The following is a 12,614-nucleotide window of genomic DNA, read 5'->3' as shown; positions in this document are numbered from 1 at the left end:
AGACATTTTGAGATCAAACTGCGCACAGAAGACAGCCACTCCTACTCCTTCCGTCATTTAGAATCTATTTGTAAAGAAGTTGTATGTGTGGTAATCGGATTCTAAACCCTTCTTCCAGCCATTCTGTGCTATTACAAAACCAGGTCTCTCGCAAAAGTTTACTTGTGGCATAAAATAGTCTGACCTTCCGTTTATGTCCTGTATGCTACTGTGACCAACAAGCCTTTGTAAGAATTGCCCAGTCATCTTAAGTCTTAGTGCAGATCTTTTGGTTGAGTTTCTTACTACTAACTTGGTTGGATGCCAGTCGGGAAGTCTTTCTATAGCCACTGTTGGAGTTGTGCTTATAGCGCCGGTTACATATATTCCTGCAATCCTTTTCATTCAGTCTCCATGACAATTGTCACTATCCACAACAAAACCTAGGTGTTTAGTGGATGTTTTAAGTGCTAATTGAATAGCACTAAGTCCGTATTATCTGGACTTACTTCCATTTTATTCGTAGATAGCTTCCTTCCTTCCGCTGGGAAGATTGATTAGGGGACTTATATACATATAAATATATATATATAATTGGCGCGTACACCCTTTTTGGGTGTTTGGCGGAGCTCCTCCTCCTCTTTGTGGCGTGCGTCTTGATGTTGTTTCAAAAATGGAGCTACCTACAGTTTCAATCCGACTCCAAACGGCAGATATTTTTTATGAGGAGCTTTTTCATTGCAGAAATACACTCGGAGGTTCGCTATTGCCAGCCAAGGGGCGACCGCTGTTAGAAAAAACTTCAGTGCCCAATCCAACTTAGGTGGAAATTCTCGAAATTTTCATCACTCCTTATGTTGGGCATAGCCAACTGATTAGGAACATCGCTGCACCCGGGAAAGTAATAAGTATGCTAAAAATCGTATAAATTTGACTATACTATTTTTTTTAAATTTTGTTGACAAAGAATCAACTTTCTTTTTAATAAAAAAAAAGTATATTTAAAACCTATTTATTTATTATATGGAAGGAAAGTTTCTCAAAAATTAAGTTGTTGCAAAATAATGAATATCTATATCCCGGGACTGATTCCGAGGTCTCGGAACTGATCCCGAGATTTTGGAATTTTCATAACGAGATCCCGAAAAAAGTACATCTCTAATACATACATCCCCATTTGTTCTTTCCGTTTCTTCTAAAGGAGAGTTACTTGTAATGATTTAAAAGTATTTTAGAAAAAAATGCATACACCTCCAATCAGGAAAAAACATTTTGGAGAATTTTATAGAAAAAGCGGAATAGTGAAAATCAAAATACACATTAAAACTGTTTTTTTTAAATACATACATACACACGGGTATGTGCTAAACTAAACTGTGCTACATAAATGAGTGTGAGTGTGTGTGGCTGTATGGAAATGAGAAGCTACAACTTTTTGTGGGATAAATATTTTACTTAGCATACTTCCAGTAAAGCTAACTATAGGAAAATGTGAAAATAAAAATTTAATCAACGAAAATATTTCAAAATTTGATTAGCATTCACTAATACGATAAAATTTTCATAAAAAGTTAGTTGTTTTACGCCCACCAGCAGCCGCAAAAGTACTCGCAGTTCAAGAGTAGATTCGACGTTTTTTTTGTTTTATGTTTTTTCAAATTTACGTTAGGTTGCACTGTCAACTGTCACTGACACAACAGATTTTCAGAGAATAAATTTGCATTTTGTGATCAAAGTATGAAATTATATACATCTGCATATGCACGCACAAAGATTGAAAATTTAAATGAAACTAAGCTATTGATATGGGCAAATGTTCATTGATACATATTTACAAGCTTCCGAGCAAATTGTAATAAATTTTAGCAGCTCACGCTTAACGCTTGGACAACTAACAAGCAAAAGAAAGTTATGACATAAGTGAACGTCTAGTCAGGACTAATTCAAAACTAACGCAAAACGGATTCATTGCCAATGACATCATTGCATACACATTAAGTTTGGCGCCCTCGACTCGAGAAAGACTAGGGAACGTCTTTAATCGATAGAAGTGTCGCCGTTCTTCAAGAGAAGTCCATAATAAACAAGACGGGCGTCATTAAAATGAGCCGAATGGAAGGCCCCAGACGAGCCACCACCCAAAAAATCGCGTTTGGAGACGTCAAAAATCAAGTCGATGCTCATTTGTTTCACGATTCCAAGGGAATTATCCACAATTTTCTATCTTGGCGTTTTGAAGCGTTTGTTACATCGCATTCGTTGAAGCCATCAATCACTCACCGTACTCGCCTGATATTGCTCCCTGTGACATACACCTATTCGCATTTGACCATGAAAGGAAAACGTTTTGAGTCCGTAGAGGCCATCCAAAAGGCTTGTACCGTCATCCTGAAGGACATTTCGATCAATGACCTGAAACACTCTTTAGAAACGCCTTTAGATCGCGCAAAATAGTGTATCGAGGCCAGAGGGAACTATGTATTTTGAATAAATAAACGCGAAGTTATCATAACAAAGCTTCTGTCGTTTCTATTTTAGCTCAGTCGTGTTTATTTTGGACTTCACCTTGTAGATGGGATTTATCAGTCGATGGGCGTTGGCTTATACCTGAAATCGCACCATGGGGGACTAGCAAACATGGCGATGCTGTTTTTTATCTAGTGCAGCTAATCAGTTGACACGGATGCTTTCGGTCGTATCGCCGCCGTTTTAAGCTGGCAGACAACCCCTATTGCCCGTACTGCTCCAACATGATCGAAGATGCAGAGCATGTTTTGTTCCAATATGACTATTTGTGAGTTACGTCAAACGATAAACGCTGGAGGTGCTACTTGGACACTCGTTGCAGGTAAACAATCGGATACCAGTCATGCACACATGAAGAAATAACTGGAATACTGTTAACGGATATGCAGCAAAAATAATGCACTACCTCCGATACGCGGAGCAGGCGGCTGAAGAGTAGGAACTCTTGATTAAGGAGGCACTAACTGCTTAACTAACGAACGACACTACGAACGCCTGAGGTAATGCTCACGACGATATCAAACGGATGGGCACAAGTCGATACTAACAATTTTGTTATTGCTTTCTTCCGATATCCCATCGCTCCAAAAAGCGGAGCAATGGAGATTTGTGATGACTTAAAACCTCTATATGTCAAAAGGAGAGGATCGTGGAGGCAGCAACTAATTGTGGGCAATAAACAGACACGCGGCACAGATAGAGACATAATAAGATGAGCCTATAGCATAAAGCTGGCTACAAATTCGATTGATCTACATGGGGGTGAATAGAACTGATTCACTTCATGGACGCCGTTCTGGGTCCTCCCGAATTAATGCAGAAAGTAGTTTCGGGAAGGAAGGCTCCCCAGAAGAGGAGGAGGGATTGTTTTAGTGACCACACAACTCCGCTCAGTAGACGAAAGTCCCTGTAAATGTGAAAAAGCCGCTTCGATTCGCCACTTCTCTGCTCGCTTAACAAAAAAATTGGATGCGAAAGCAACAAAAAAGTTACCGAGCGGTAAAACGGGTATAACCCATTATTTTAAATGCTCCCAACTCTTTTTTCGGATATTAGGCAAGTCTCATTCAGTCTATGCTCAGACATGGCTGCTCACAACTTTTTATAGAGCGGTCGGCGGGGAAAGGAGTGGGGCAGCGAGGTGCAACACGCTTTGTACTCTCGTTCTTCTCAATATTGTTGTTGTGTGTAGACTTAAAACAAGAACGAATGCAACCAACTCGATTAGCCGCGTCAGAATGCAGTCTTACTAATAACTATTATGAGCTATAAAGCAAATTTTATTACTGGTAGCTCGCTGACAGATGGCGAATCGAAGAGCGCTGATATCTATTGAGAAACGATGACACAGACACGGCGATAACGGGTACACAATGTAGACCGCTGTACGCAAATACAGTTCTAGAACCAAATCAGAATGAGGGACGTCGAACTGTAGACCTATGATAGTAGACTTCCAAAACGCACTAATGCAATACATTAGTTTTTTCTATCTCTGAACCATAAGAGAAGATATTGGCAGCGCCGCCACGGCGGGCACCAATCTACCATCCGTTCAAGAAATGGATCACATGGTTGAAAGCGATCGTAGTCAAAGCAGCTCAATCGGTGGCCAAATCGGGGCTAACGGCCAGGAAAGTTCTACTGTATATTTGGTGGGACTTGAAAGGAATAATTTATTATGAACTCCTTCCGCATGGCGAAACATTAAATTCAGATCTCTACTGTCAATAACTGGACCAGTGAAGCCAACTCCGGGAGCTTGGTTAGAAAGTGTTAATGCATCCACCATATAGTCCGAATCTGGACTGGTCATCTGAACGATTACCACCTCTTTCTGTCATTGCATAACTTTCTGAGTGATAAGAAATTTTCATCAAGTGAAGATTGTGAAAATCGATTACTAGAGTTTGTCGCCAATAAGGGCCAATACTTCTATGAGAGGGGTATTATGAAGCTACCTTTAAAATAGCATTAAATTATACAACAAAACTGTGCTTCTGACCCAAATGGGACAATCCGAAACATTTTAAATTGAAGTTTAATATACTGGGTTGGGGAATAAGTTCATAACGTTTTAATATTTTTTCTGTATTTTTTAACGATTTGCTGTTTGCCAAAGGGTAAGCATTCATTCGATAGAAGTCTTTCTGCTGTATAAAACTATGTTAATTGTATTTTCGAGTTATTTAATTTTTTATTAGCTTCGAGGCTTAGGAGCGGAATAACCAGGAGGCCAAAATTAACATTTTCGACACCTGCTCTTCTTTGCTTTTCATCGAGGTCAAAAAGCTGCCGAAGCAGGCCGGAACATGTGCGAGGTGTATGAAGAAGGTGTCATAGGCGAGTCTACAGCACGGAAATGGTTTGCAAAGTTCAAAAATTGCCGCTTTGACGTAAATGACACGTTCCGCAGCGAAAGGTCTGCTGAATTCGATGAAGAACGTCTCAAATGACTTTCGAAGGAGAACGGTCGCCAAACCAGTCGTGAATTGGTGGAAAAAATGAGCTGCGATCATAAAACGGTTCTCAATCACCTTCATTCAATGGGATTTATCGAAAAATTGTAAGCCTGGGTGCCTCACGAGCTCAACAAAAAAAAAAACTGTGAAAGTCGCCTTCAAATTGCTTCTCAGCCTCTCGCCCGGCAGCGAGCAACACGCGGTCATAAACAGCGCTTTTTGTACCAAATCACCACGGCAGATGAGAAATCGTGCCTATACATCAATATGAAGCAAAGAAAGGAGTGGCAGTGGCTCCAGGAGGTACGTCAAAGCCGAGAGTCAAGTCAGATCTTCAGCCAAAGAAGATCATGAAATGTGTTTGGTGGGTCTGGGAGCGTGTGATGCACTGGGAAACGCTCAAAAAGAATGCCATGTTCAACAAGGAGCTCTACATAGTCCAGCTACACCGCGTAAATGAGGCTATTCGACTGAAAAGACCTGATCGACATGGTCAAACCATACTTTTTCACGACAACGCCAGACCCCATGTTGCACAAGTCGTAAAAGACGCACTTGAAGAGCTCAAATGGGAGGTCCTTCAGCATACGCCATATTCTTCAGGCCTTGCACCAACCGACTACCATCTTTTCCGCTCTTTGTCAAACCATATGAATGGCGTTAGCTTCGATAGCTAAGAGGTCCTTATAAACTGGTTCAACAACTTCTTTGACATCATACGAGGCGATTTTTGGCGGAATGCCATCAACAAATTGGTCGAGAGCTGGGAAGAGGTTGAAAACAGCAACGGCGAAGATACAAGGTGAAGTCCAAGATAAGTAAGACTGGCTTCATAAAATGTTTTTGATTGCGACATCTTTTTAGTGAGTTAGTGCGTTGGAAACTACATCCCTAGCTGACTTCCATGAAAGCTTGGTGACATTCGGTTCAGTGGAAGCGAAGTTATTACGTCTAAAGTGTCAGTATGTTTGTGTCAACGGTACAAAAATAAGTTTCGAACAAAGAGCTAAACATTTGAATTGATGAAAAAAGTTTATGGCGATGATTGTCTATCTCGTGACAGAGTTCATGAGTGGTTTACACGCTTCAGAGATGGTTGTGAGGACATAAATGACAAAGAAAATACGGGCCGGCCGCTCAAAATCAGTAATCACCGAAAACTCCATCGACATTTTTCGTAAATTTATCAAAAATGAACCGAAATCAACGTTGAAATTCATGGAATCGGAGTTGAATATCTTTATAACACCGATTTATCACATTTTAACGGATTATTTGGTCTTACGCAAGGTCTGTGAAGGTTTGATTCCGCACAAGTTAACTGAGGACCAAAAATTGCTCGGAATTCAATATTCGAAAGACTTCATTAAAGAGGCGAGAATAAACGACATTGTAACTGGTGACGAAATGTGGTGTTTCCAACATAAACCTGAAACTAAGCGTCAAAGTGTTGAATGGAAGGATCTAGACGAGCCCCTACCCAAAAAATCGCGTTTGGAGAAGCCAAAAATCATTCGCATTTGTTTTTATGATTCCAAGGGAATTGGCCACAAGGAGTTCATGCCAACGGACCAAACCGTCAATGCAATTTTCTATTTTGACGTTTTGAAGCGTTTGTTGCATTGCATTCGTCGAATTCGCTTTGAATACCGCGACGGAGAAAGCTGGCGCCTATTGCATGGTAATGCACCATCCCATCGATAAAAGTTTTCGGTAGAAACGCTATGAACTTATTCCCCAACCTAATATTATATTATTTATACTTGTCCATAAAGATACATTTAGATGTGTTTTACATACATACTTATACATACATATTTAAGCCCGCAGTAGCTGCCAAGCATGGTGCAGGGAAAGGAAATATTCTAAGCTGGTGATGTATACTTTTAGAAGTTAAAGCCCATATGAAGCGTGCATGTAACGAGTAAATTTTGTACCAATTCAATGTGGAGGTCAGTGTAAGGATTAAGGGAAGGAGTGTTATGCATATATACGAGTACATACATTTGAATTAGGAACAGAATATTATATGCCATTTATGGTTATTTGGTAATAAAATTGTATTCCTGCATATTTGGTTCACGAAGAAAAAAGTACCAGGGGAAATATATACAATTTGGGGAAAGGAAAGTTTAGGCTAAGCGAACTCAGGGAAGAATCTCTCGAGTAAAAGCTAATTAGTTCACTACTTCTGTCGGGGAATGCGTTTGAACAACAAGGCAATCACGAAAATGAAATTATTACACGAATATGCAGGTGGATAGCAACTTTGGTTCTGTCTTTTTTTCTACTTGGTTAGCATTCAATTTCGATTTGTGGTGCAATGGTATACATACATATGTACATGAATGAATGTGAAAAAACTGAAAAAATGTGTGCAATTATTTAAAATTTTTTATAAATGTTGAGCATAAAACGGTTACGTTTCTTTGAGGAGAGGGGAGGATATACAGCATTTTGAGTGTACACAACGAGTTACGAATGTATTCTTTGTTAGGAATCTTGCAAAAAAAGATATAAAAAAGGTACGAATTATAAACCAATTACTTGTATGCATTTATAGATTAACTCATACATACATATATTTAGAGAAAGAGACAGAGAGAAAAAGAGAGAAACAGGTAGATAGATAGATATACAACGCTTGAAGTGAATTGCAGTGGAGTTTTTCGATTATTGCATAGAATTGAATTTAAAGGGTTTGCAAAGGGTTAATTTTTTTTGTTTTTTTTTCGTTTTTTGTTTTTGTGCTTGCACTGTTTGTTTGCATTGTTTGGTTTTTCAATTTGATTTTCAATATCAAGCTCAATTTAGCCTATCTTACGTCGGGGAGGCGGTCGTAATAGATCGTCAAGTGAAAATGTACGCGCTGCTGCCCCTCCCCCTCCAGGTATTGGATTGGGGCTGCTGAGGCTCAAAAGTGACGGTTTTCTGATACCCAATCTGTTGAATATGGAGCGTTGTGTGCCCGGTGCGATATTGCCGGTTGACTGTGGAATGGCAGTTGTAAATTGCAATTGCTCGCGTAATGATGTGTGATGATGATGTCCATGTATGGAACCAGGTGCTATATATTGATCAAATAGAAAGAGCAAAAAAATCAAAAAACAAACAAACAGGTAGAAGAGAAAACAGAGAGAAAAAGAGAGAGAAAGAGATAAAGAGGTAGAAAAAAATTTTGTTGCACGAAGTTGTAAAAATGAGCTCAAACACGAGAATCCCAAAGTGGATTCCATTCGGACAAAAGTTGAGTTGTGTGTTTTGCAATTATCGTAAATGTTTAAAAGTACGCATTATTCAAAATATGTCTTTATATAAAGAGATATGTAAGCTTGCATTTAGGTGTGACGAAGTTTACAAAATTTTATGCCAGGCGAAATTCTGCTAGCGCAGTACGTTTGTATACTTAAAGCTTATGTCTAGACTTAAAAGATCTAACAATAAACTAATATTTTGGATATTTAAATATGCGTACATTGACTATTAATTGAGTTGAAAACTGTATATAATATTTCTAAAAATAGGATTTTCAAATAATGTGATAATTTTTTTCTCTTCTTCTGGGCTGCACCTCAGTCTAGGCTACACCTTCCATACTGCTAATAATAAAAAAGAAAAAAAGTCGTAGAAAAATATCAAATACAGTCTGTGTCAGAAAAAAGGAACCGCGATTTTTTATGAAGTGTAAAAATATATATTTAAAATTTTTTACATGAAAGTATGTACAAAACTACTAGTCGCAATTACTCAATAAGCCGCGTAGTCTCCATCGTTGTCGAGTATAGCCCGGCATCTTTTTCATGCTTTGAACCAGCTTTTCTGCGTAGCTCGTCGACAAACAGGACCAGATTTTGCGAACTTGACGCACGAGTTGCTTTAAATGGTGGACTGGTTTTCCATCAAGATGCGTTTTCACAGTTCCGCACACATTTTCAGTGGGGTTGGCGTCTGGAGACTGTTAAGGCCAGTCCAATACTCTGACGCCATTCGCTTGTTTTGTTGCTTCTCAATGTGTTTTTCTGAGAGCAGTTGTTTTGATGATGTGGGACGGTGGGATATGTTCACCTCCTTCAGTCGACGTTCGATGGTATTGATACTCACGTCTATTCCCTTTTTAGCAAGAGCTTTTCATGCTTGGCATAGTCACAAAGAAGGGTCCCACTTAAAAATATGGACGATCTCTTTATCCTGCTTTTTTATCGTCACTCGCTTCAATCCACGTTCGGAAAAGCCATCAACATTTTTGTACTGCTTATAACGCGAATTCCACATTACAACAAAATTTTTTTTATTTTTTAATTACTTTTGCAGTAAGATAATTTCGGCCCTTTCTCATTCATTTTTGTTTGGTTGCGTTTACGGGAAAGTTTCGAACGACACTCAACTGAGTCAGTCGTGGCCCTTGAGTGGGACTATTACGCAGCAAAAAACCAAACGAAGCATATCTTGAAGTTGCAAGAAAAAAACCGGTTTTTTTCTTCTGACACAGACTGTAATTTCCCTCAGCTTTTGTTGGGGCGTGTAGCCAGAACAAAATTATTGAAATCATTTCGATTGCGAGCACGTTGTTTTAAGGAATTCCAAGTAGAGTTTGAGTTTAATAGATCCGTATCCACCATGCATCGCCAGGAGGCCTTTGGTCTTCTACGCTTCCTTGCAACTCCACCACAAAGCAGCCCTACAAACTTCGTCAGCATCTTTGCGCAAAGAGTGGCCTATTCAATCAAATCGTCTGCGTTTGATGATGAGCTCGATTGAGAGTTCGTTGGTCGAAATAAGTAAAGCCTGGCTTGGAATTACCCGAGGCCACCAGAGGCCACGTCAAAACTTTGCGTAAGCACGCGTTGACGAAAGATTGCAGCCTTCGGATGAGCACGGATGTAAGCGACCAGGATTCGCAGCCATATAGCAGCAACTCTTTTACGTTGAAATTGAAGATTCGTAGCTTAGTTTTGACTGATATGGAATTTGAAATCCTTATGTTGTACAACTGTGAAAATGCTGCACGACTTTTGTTGATACGGTGTGCGATGTCTTCCATCGTCTCACCTGCTGGTGTGATTTTACTTCCGAAGTAGCAAAATTCTGTCTTATGATTGATCTCTTATGATTTGAAATGATCTCAGCCTTGCCAACGTTCATTTTAAGGCCAACTTTGCTTGAGGCGGCGCTGAGTTGGTTCAAATTTGTCTGCACAGCTGACCTGTTGATGGACAAAAGCGCTATGTCGTCTGCATACGCTAATTATTTTAAATGTTCATGGAAATGGCAGGGTACGCCGCGTTTGCCTGTCTGCGCTTTATTCAGCACGTCATCGATGACTATAAGAAACATCTATCTCTATCTCTATCTCTATCTCTATCTCTATCTCTATCTCTATCTCTATCTCTATCTCTATCTCTATCTCTATCTCTATCTCTATCTCTATCTCTATCTCTATCTCTATCTCTATCTCTATCTCTATCTCTATCTCTATCTCTATCTCTATCTCTATCTCTATCTCTATCTCTATCTCTATCTCTATCTCTATGTCTATCTCTATCTCTATCTCTATCTCTATCTCTATCTCTATCTCTATCTCTATCTCTATCTCTATCTCTATCTCTATCTCTATCTCTATCTCTATCTCTATCTCTATCTCTATCTCTATCTCAATCTCTATCTCTATCTCTATGTCTATGTCTATGTCTATCTCTTTCTCTTTCTCTTTCTCTTTCTCTATCTCTATCTCTATCTCTATCTCTATCTCTATCTCTATCTCTATCTCTATCTCTATCTCTATCTCTATCTCTATCTCTATCTCTATCTCTATCTCTATCTCTATCTCTATCTCTATCTCTATCTCTATCTCTATCTCTATCTCTATCTCTATCTCTATCTCTATCTCTATGTCTATCTCTATCTCTATCTCTATCTCTATCTCTATCTCTATCTCTATCTCTATCTCTATCTCTATCTCTATCTCTATCTCTATCTCTATCTCTATGTCTATGTCTATGTCTATCTCTTTCTCTTTCTCTTTCTCTATCTCTATCTCTATCTCTATCTCTATCTCTATCTCTATCTCTATCTCTATCTCTATCTCTATCTCTATGTCTATCACTATCTCTATCTCTATCTCTATCTCTATCTCTATCTCTATCTCTATCTCTATCTCTATCTCTATCTCTATCTCTATCTCTATCTCTATCTCTATCTCTATCTCTATCTCTATCTCTATCTCTATCTCTATCTCTATCTCTATCTCTATCTCTATCTCTATCTCTATCTCTATCTCTACCTCTATCTCTATCTATATCTCTATCTCTATCTCTATCTCTATCTCTATCTCTATCTCTATCTCTATCTCTATCTCTATCTCTATCTCTATCTCTATCTCTATCTCTATCTCTATCACTATCACTATCTCTATCTCTACCTCTATCTCTATCTCTATCAAGAGGCAGAAACGATTGGCGCGCTTAATTGAACTCAGCTAAAGCAGCTCAGGGCAGCCCAGCAAGGAGAAGAAAAAGTGGATCTACAAATTACGTCATCAAAATGAGAAATAATTTTTATCCTTCCTTGTTAATGAATGCAAGCTCGATACTGCCAAATAGCAATAGCAAAAATATAAAATGTTACTTGCTTTAATATATCTTAAATACTCCTAAAATATTTAACAGAACCGAACTCATTTTAAACATGTAGACACTCACATGTACTTATATTACATATATAGTATATATATATACACAGATAATAGCCAATTATATTTTTAAGTTTCTAGCCATTTCTATATAACATTTAAAACTGAACTACTTACAAAAATGTTTAACGCCTAAGATATAATTACATATAAATACGGACAATAAGGACACCTTCACCCTTACATACATACATAAATACCTACCCTAATTACATAATTGCTAAACTTACACTTACACAAATACATATTCAAATTTACACTTATTCATACATACACCTAAATATTTATAATCTAACATTAAAACTTACGCCGGTTTCGATCTGCTTCTTCGGCCAATAGCTTTTCAATTTTTTCCGGGAAGTGTCGTTTCGCACACCAAACCAAACCGATGACAGCCAATACAACGAAAACGGTTATTAATCCCAGCCAAAATGGTTCTTGCAGCATACGTTCAGATAACGGTTTATAGGGTATATGCAGCATACGACGCTCACATCGCGCACCTTCCCACCAAGCGTGACAACTATGGAGATTAACAGAATATTGAATATAAGATTTTTGGGTATATACGAAGAATATTTAAAGACAAGAAACTGCAATTACGGCCCATTCTTCTTAGTAGTAGATTTCATCAAAGCCCAAGCTCCAGCTTGGGTAGGGCTGCTCCTGCTGAGGACTTTTTACTGGCAGCATAAAGCTCACTATGAAGTTGAGACTCAGGGGGACTCCGACTATATTTGTTGGAGTAGTGAGATTTTGTTTGAAAACCTCATTCACTGTGTCCTATCAATCCCCAGTTAGCAGGCAGCCTCCTATATCGAAACCCGCCAACTTGTCGGCTTATATCTTGCCCCTCTTAGTTCTTGCCTCATGTGTAGGCGGTTACCGATTTAAACACTTTGTTGTTGGTCGAGCAGAAGGAGAGCCAAAATTGAGGAATTTACAGTCAAGAGCTTGCC

The 12,614-nt window shown here is 38.8% G+C and overlaps 1 protein-coding gene across 5 annotated transcripts in view; it reads right to left on the bottom strand.

The window, feature by feature from the left end:
- LOC128857285 (uncharacterized) overlaps positions 1–12,614 on the bottom strand; it is a 206,783-nt gene that overhangs the window by 18,010 nt on the left and 176,159 nt on the right. For 3 of the 5 annotated variants that reach the window (XM_054092977.1, XM_054092978.1, XM_054092982.1), the window contains 2 exons: positions 11,964–12,178; positions 7,792–8,034 (listed from right to left, as the gene is read on the bottom strand). In XM_054092977.1, coding sequence (XP_053948952.1) covers positions 7,792–8,034; positions 11,964–12,178 — 458 coding nt within the window. The remainder of the gene's footprint in view (positions 1–7,791; positions 8,035–11,963; positions 12,179–12,614) is intronic. The other 2 variants (XM_054092979.1, XM_054092980.1) reach the window with 2 other exon arrangements.

This window comes from Anastrepha ludens, chromosome 3 (assembly GCF_028408465.1).
Source record: "Anastrepha ludens isolate Willacy chromosome 3, idAnaLude1.1, whole genome shotgun sequence".
NCBI classification, from domain to species: domain Eukaryota; kingdom Metazoa; phylum Arthropoda; class Insecta; order Diptera; family Tephritidae; genus Anastrepha; species Anastrepha ludens.
Note: the sequence above shows the minus strand (reverse complement) of the source record. Positions and strands in the feature narration are given on the sequence as shown.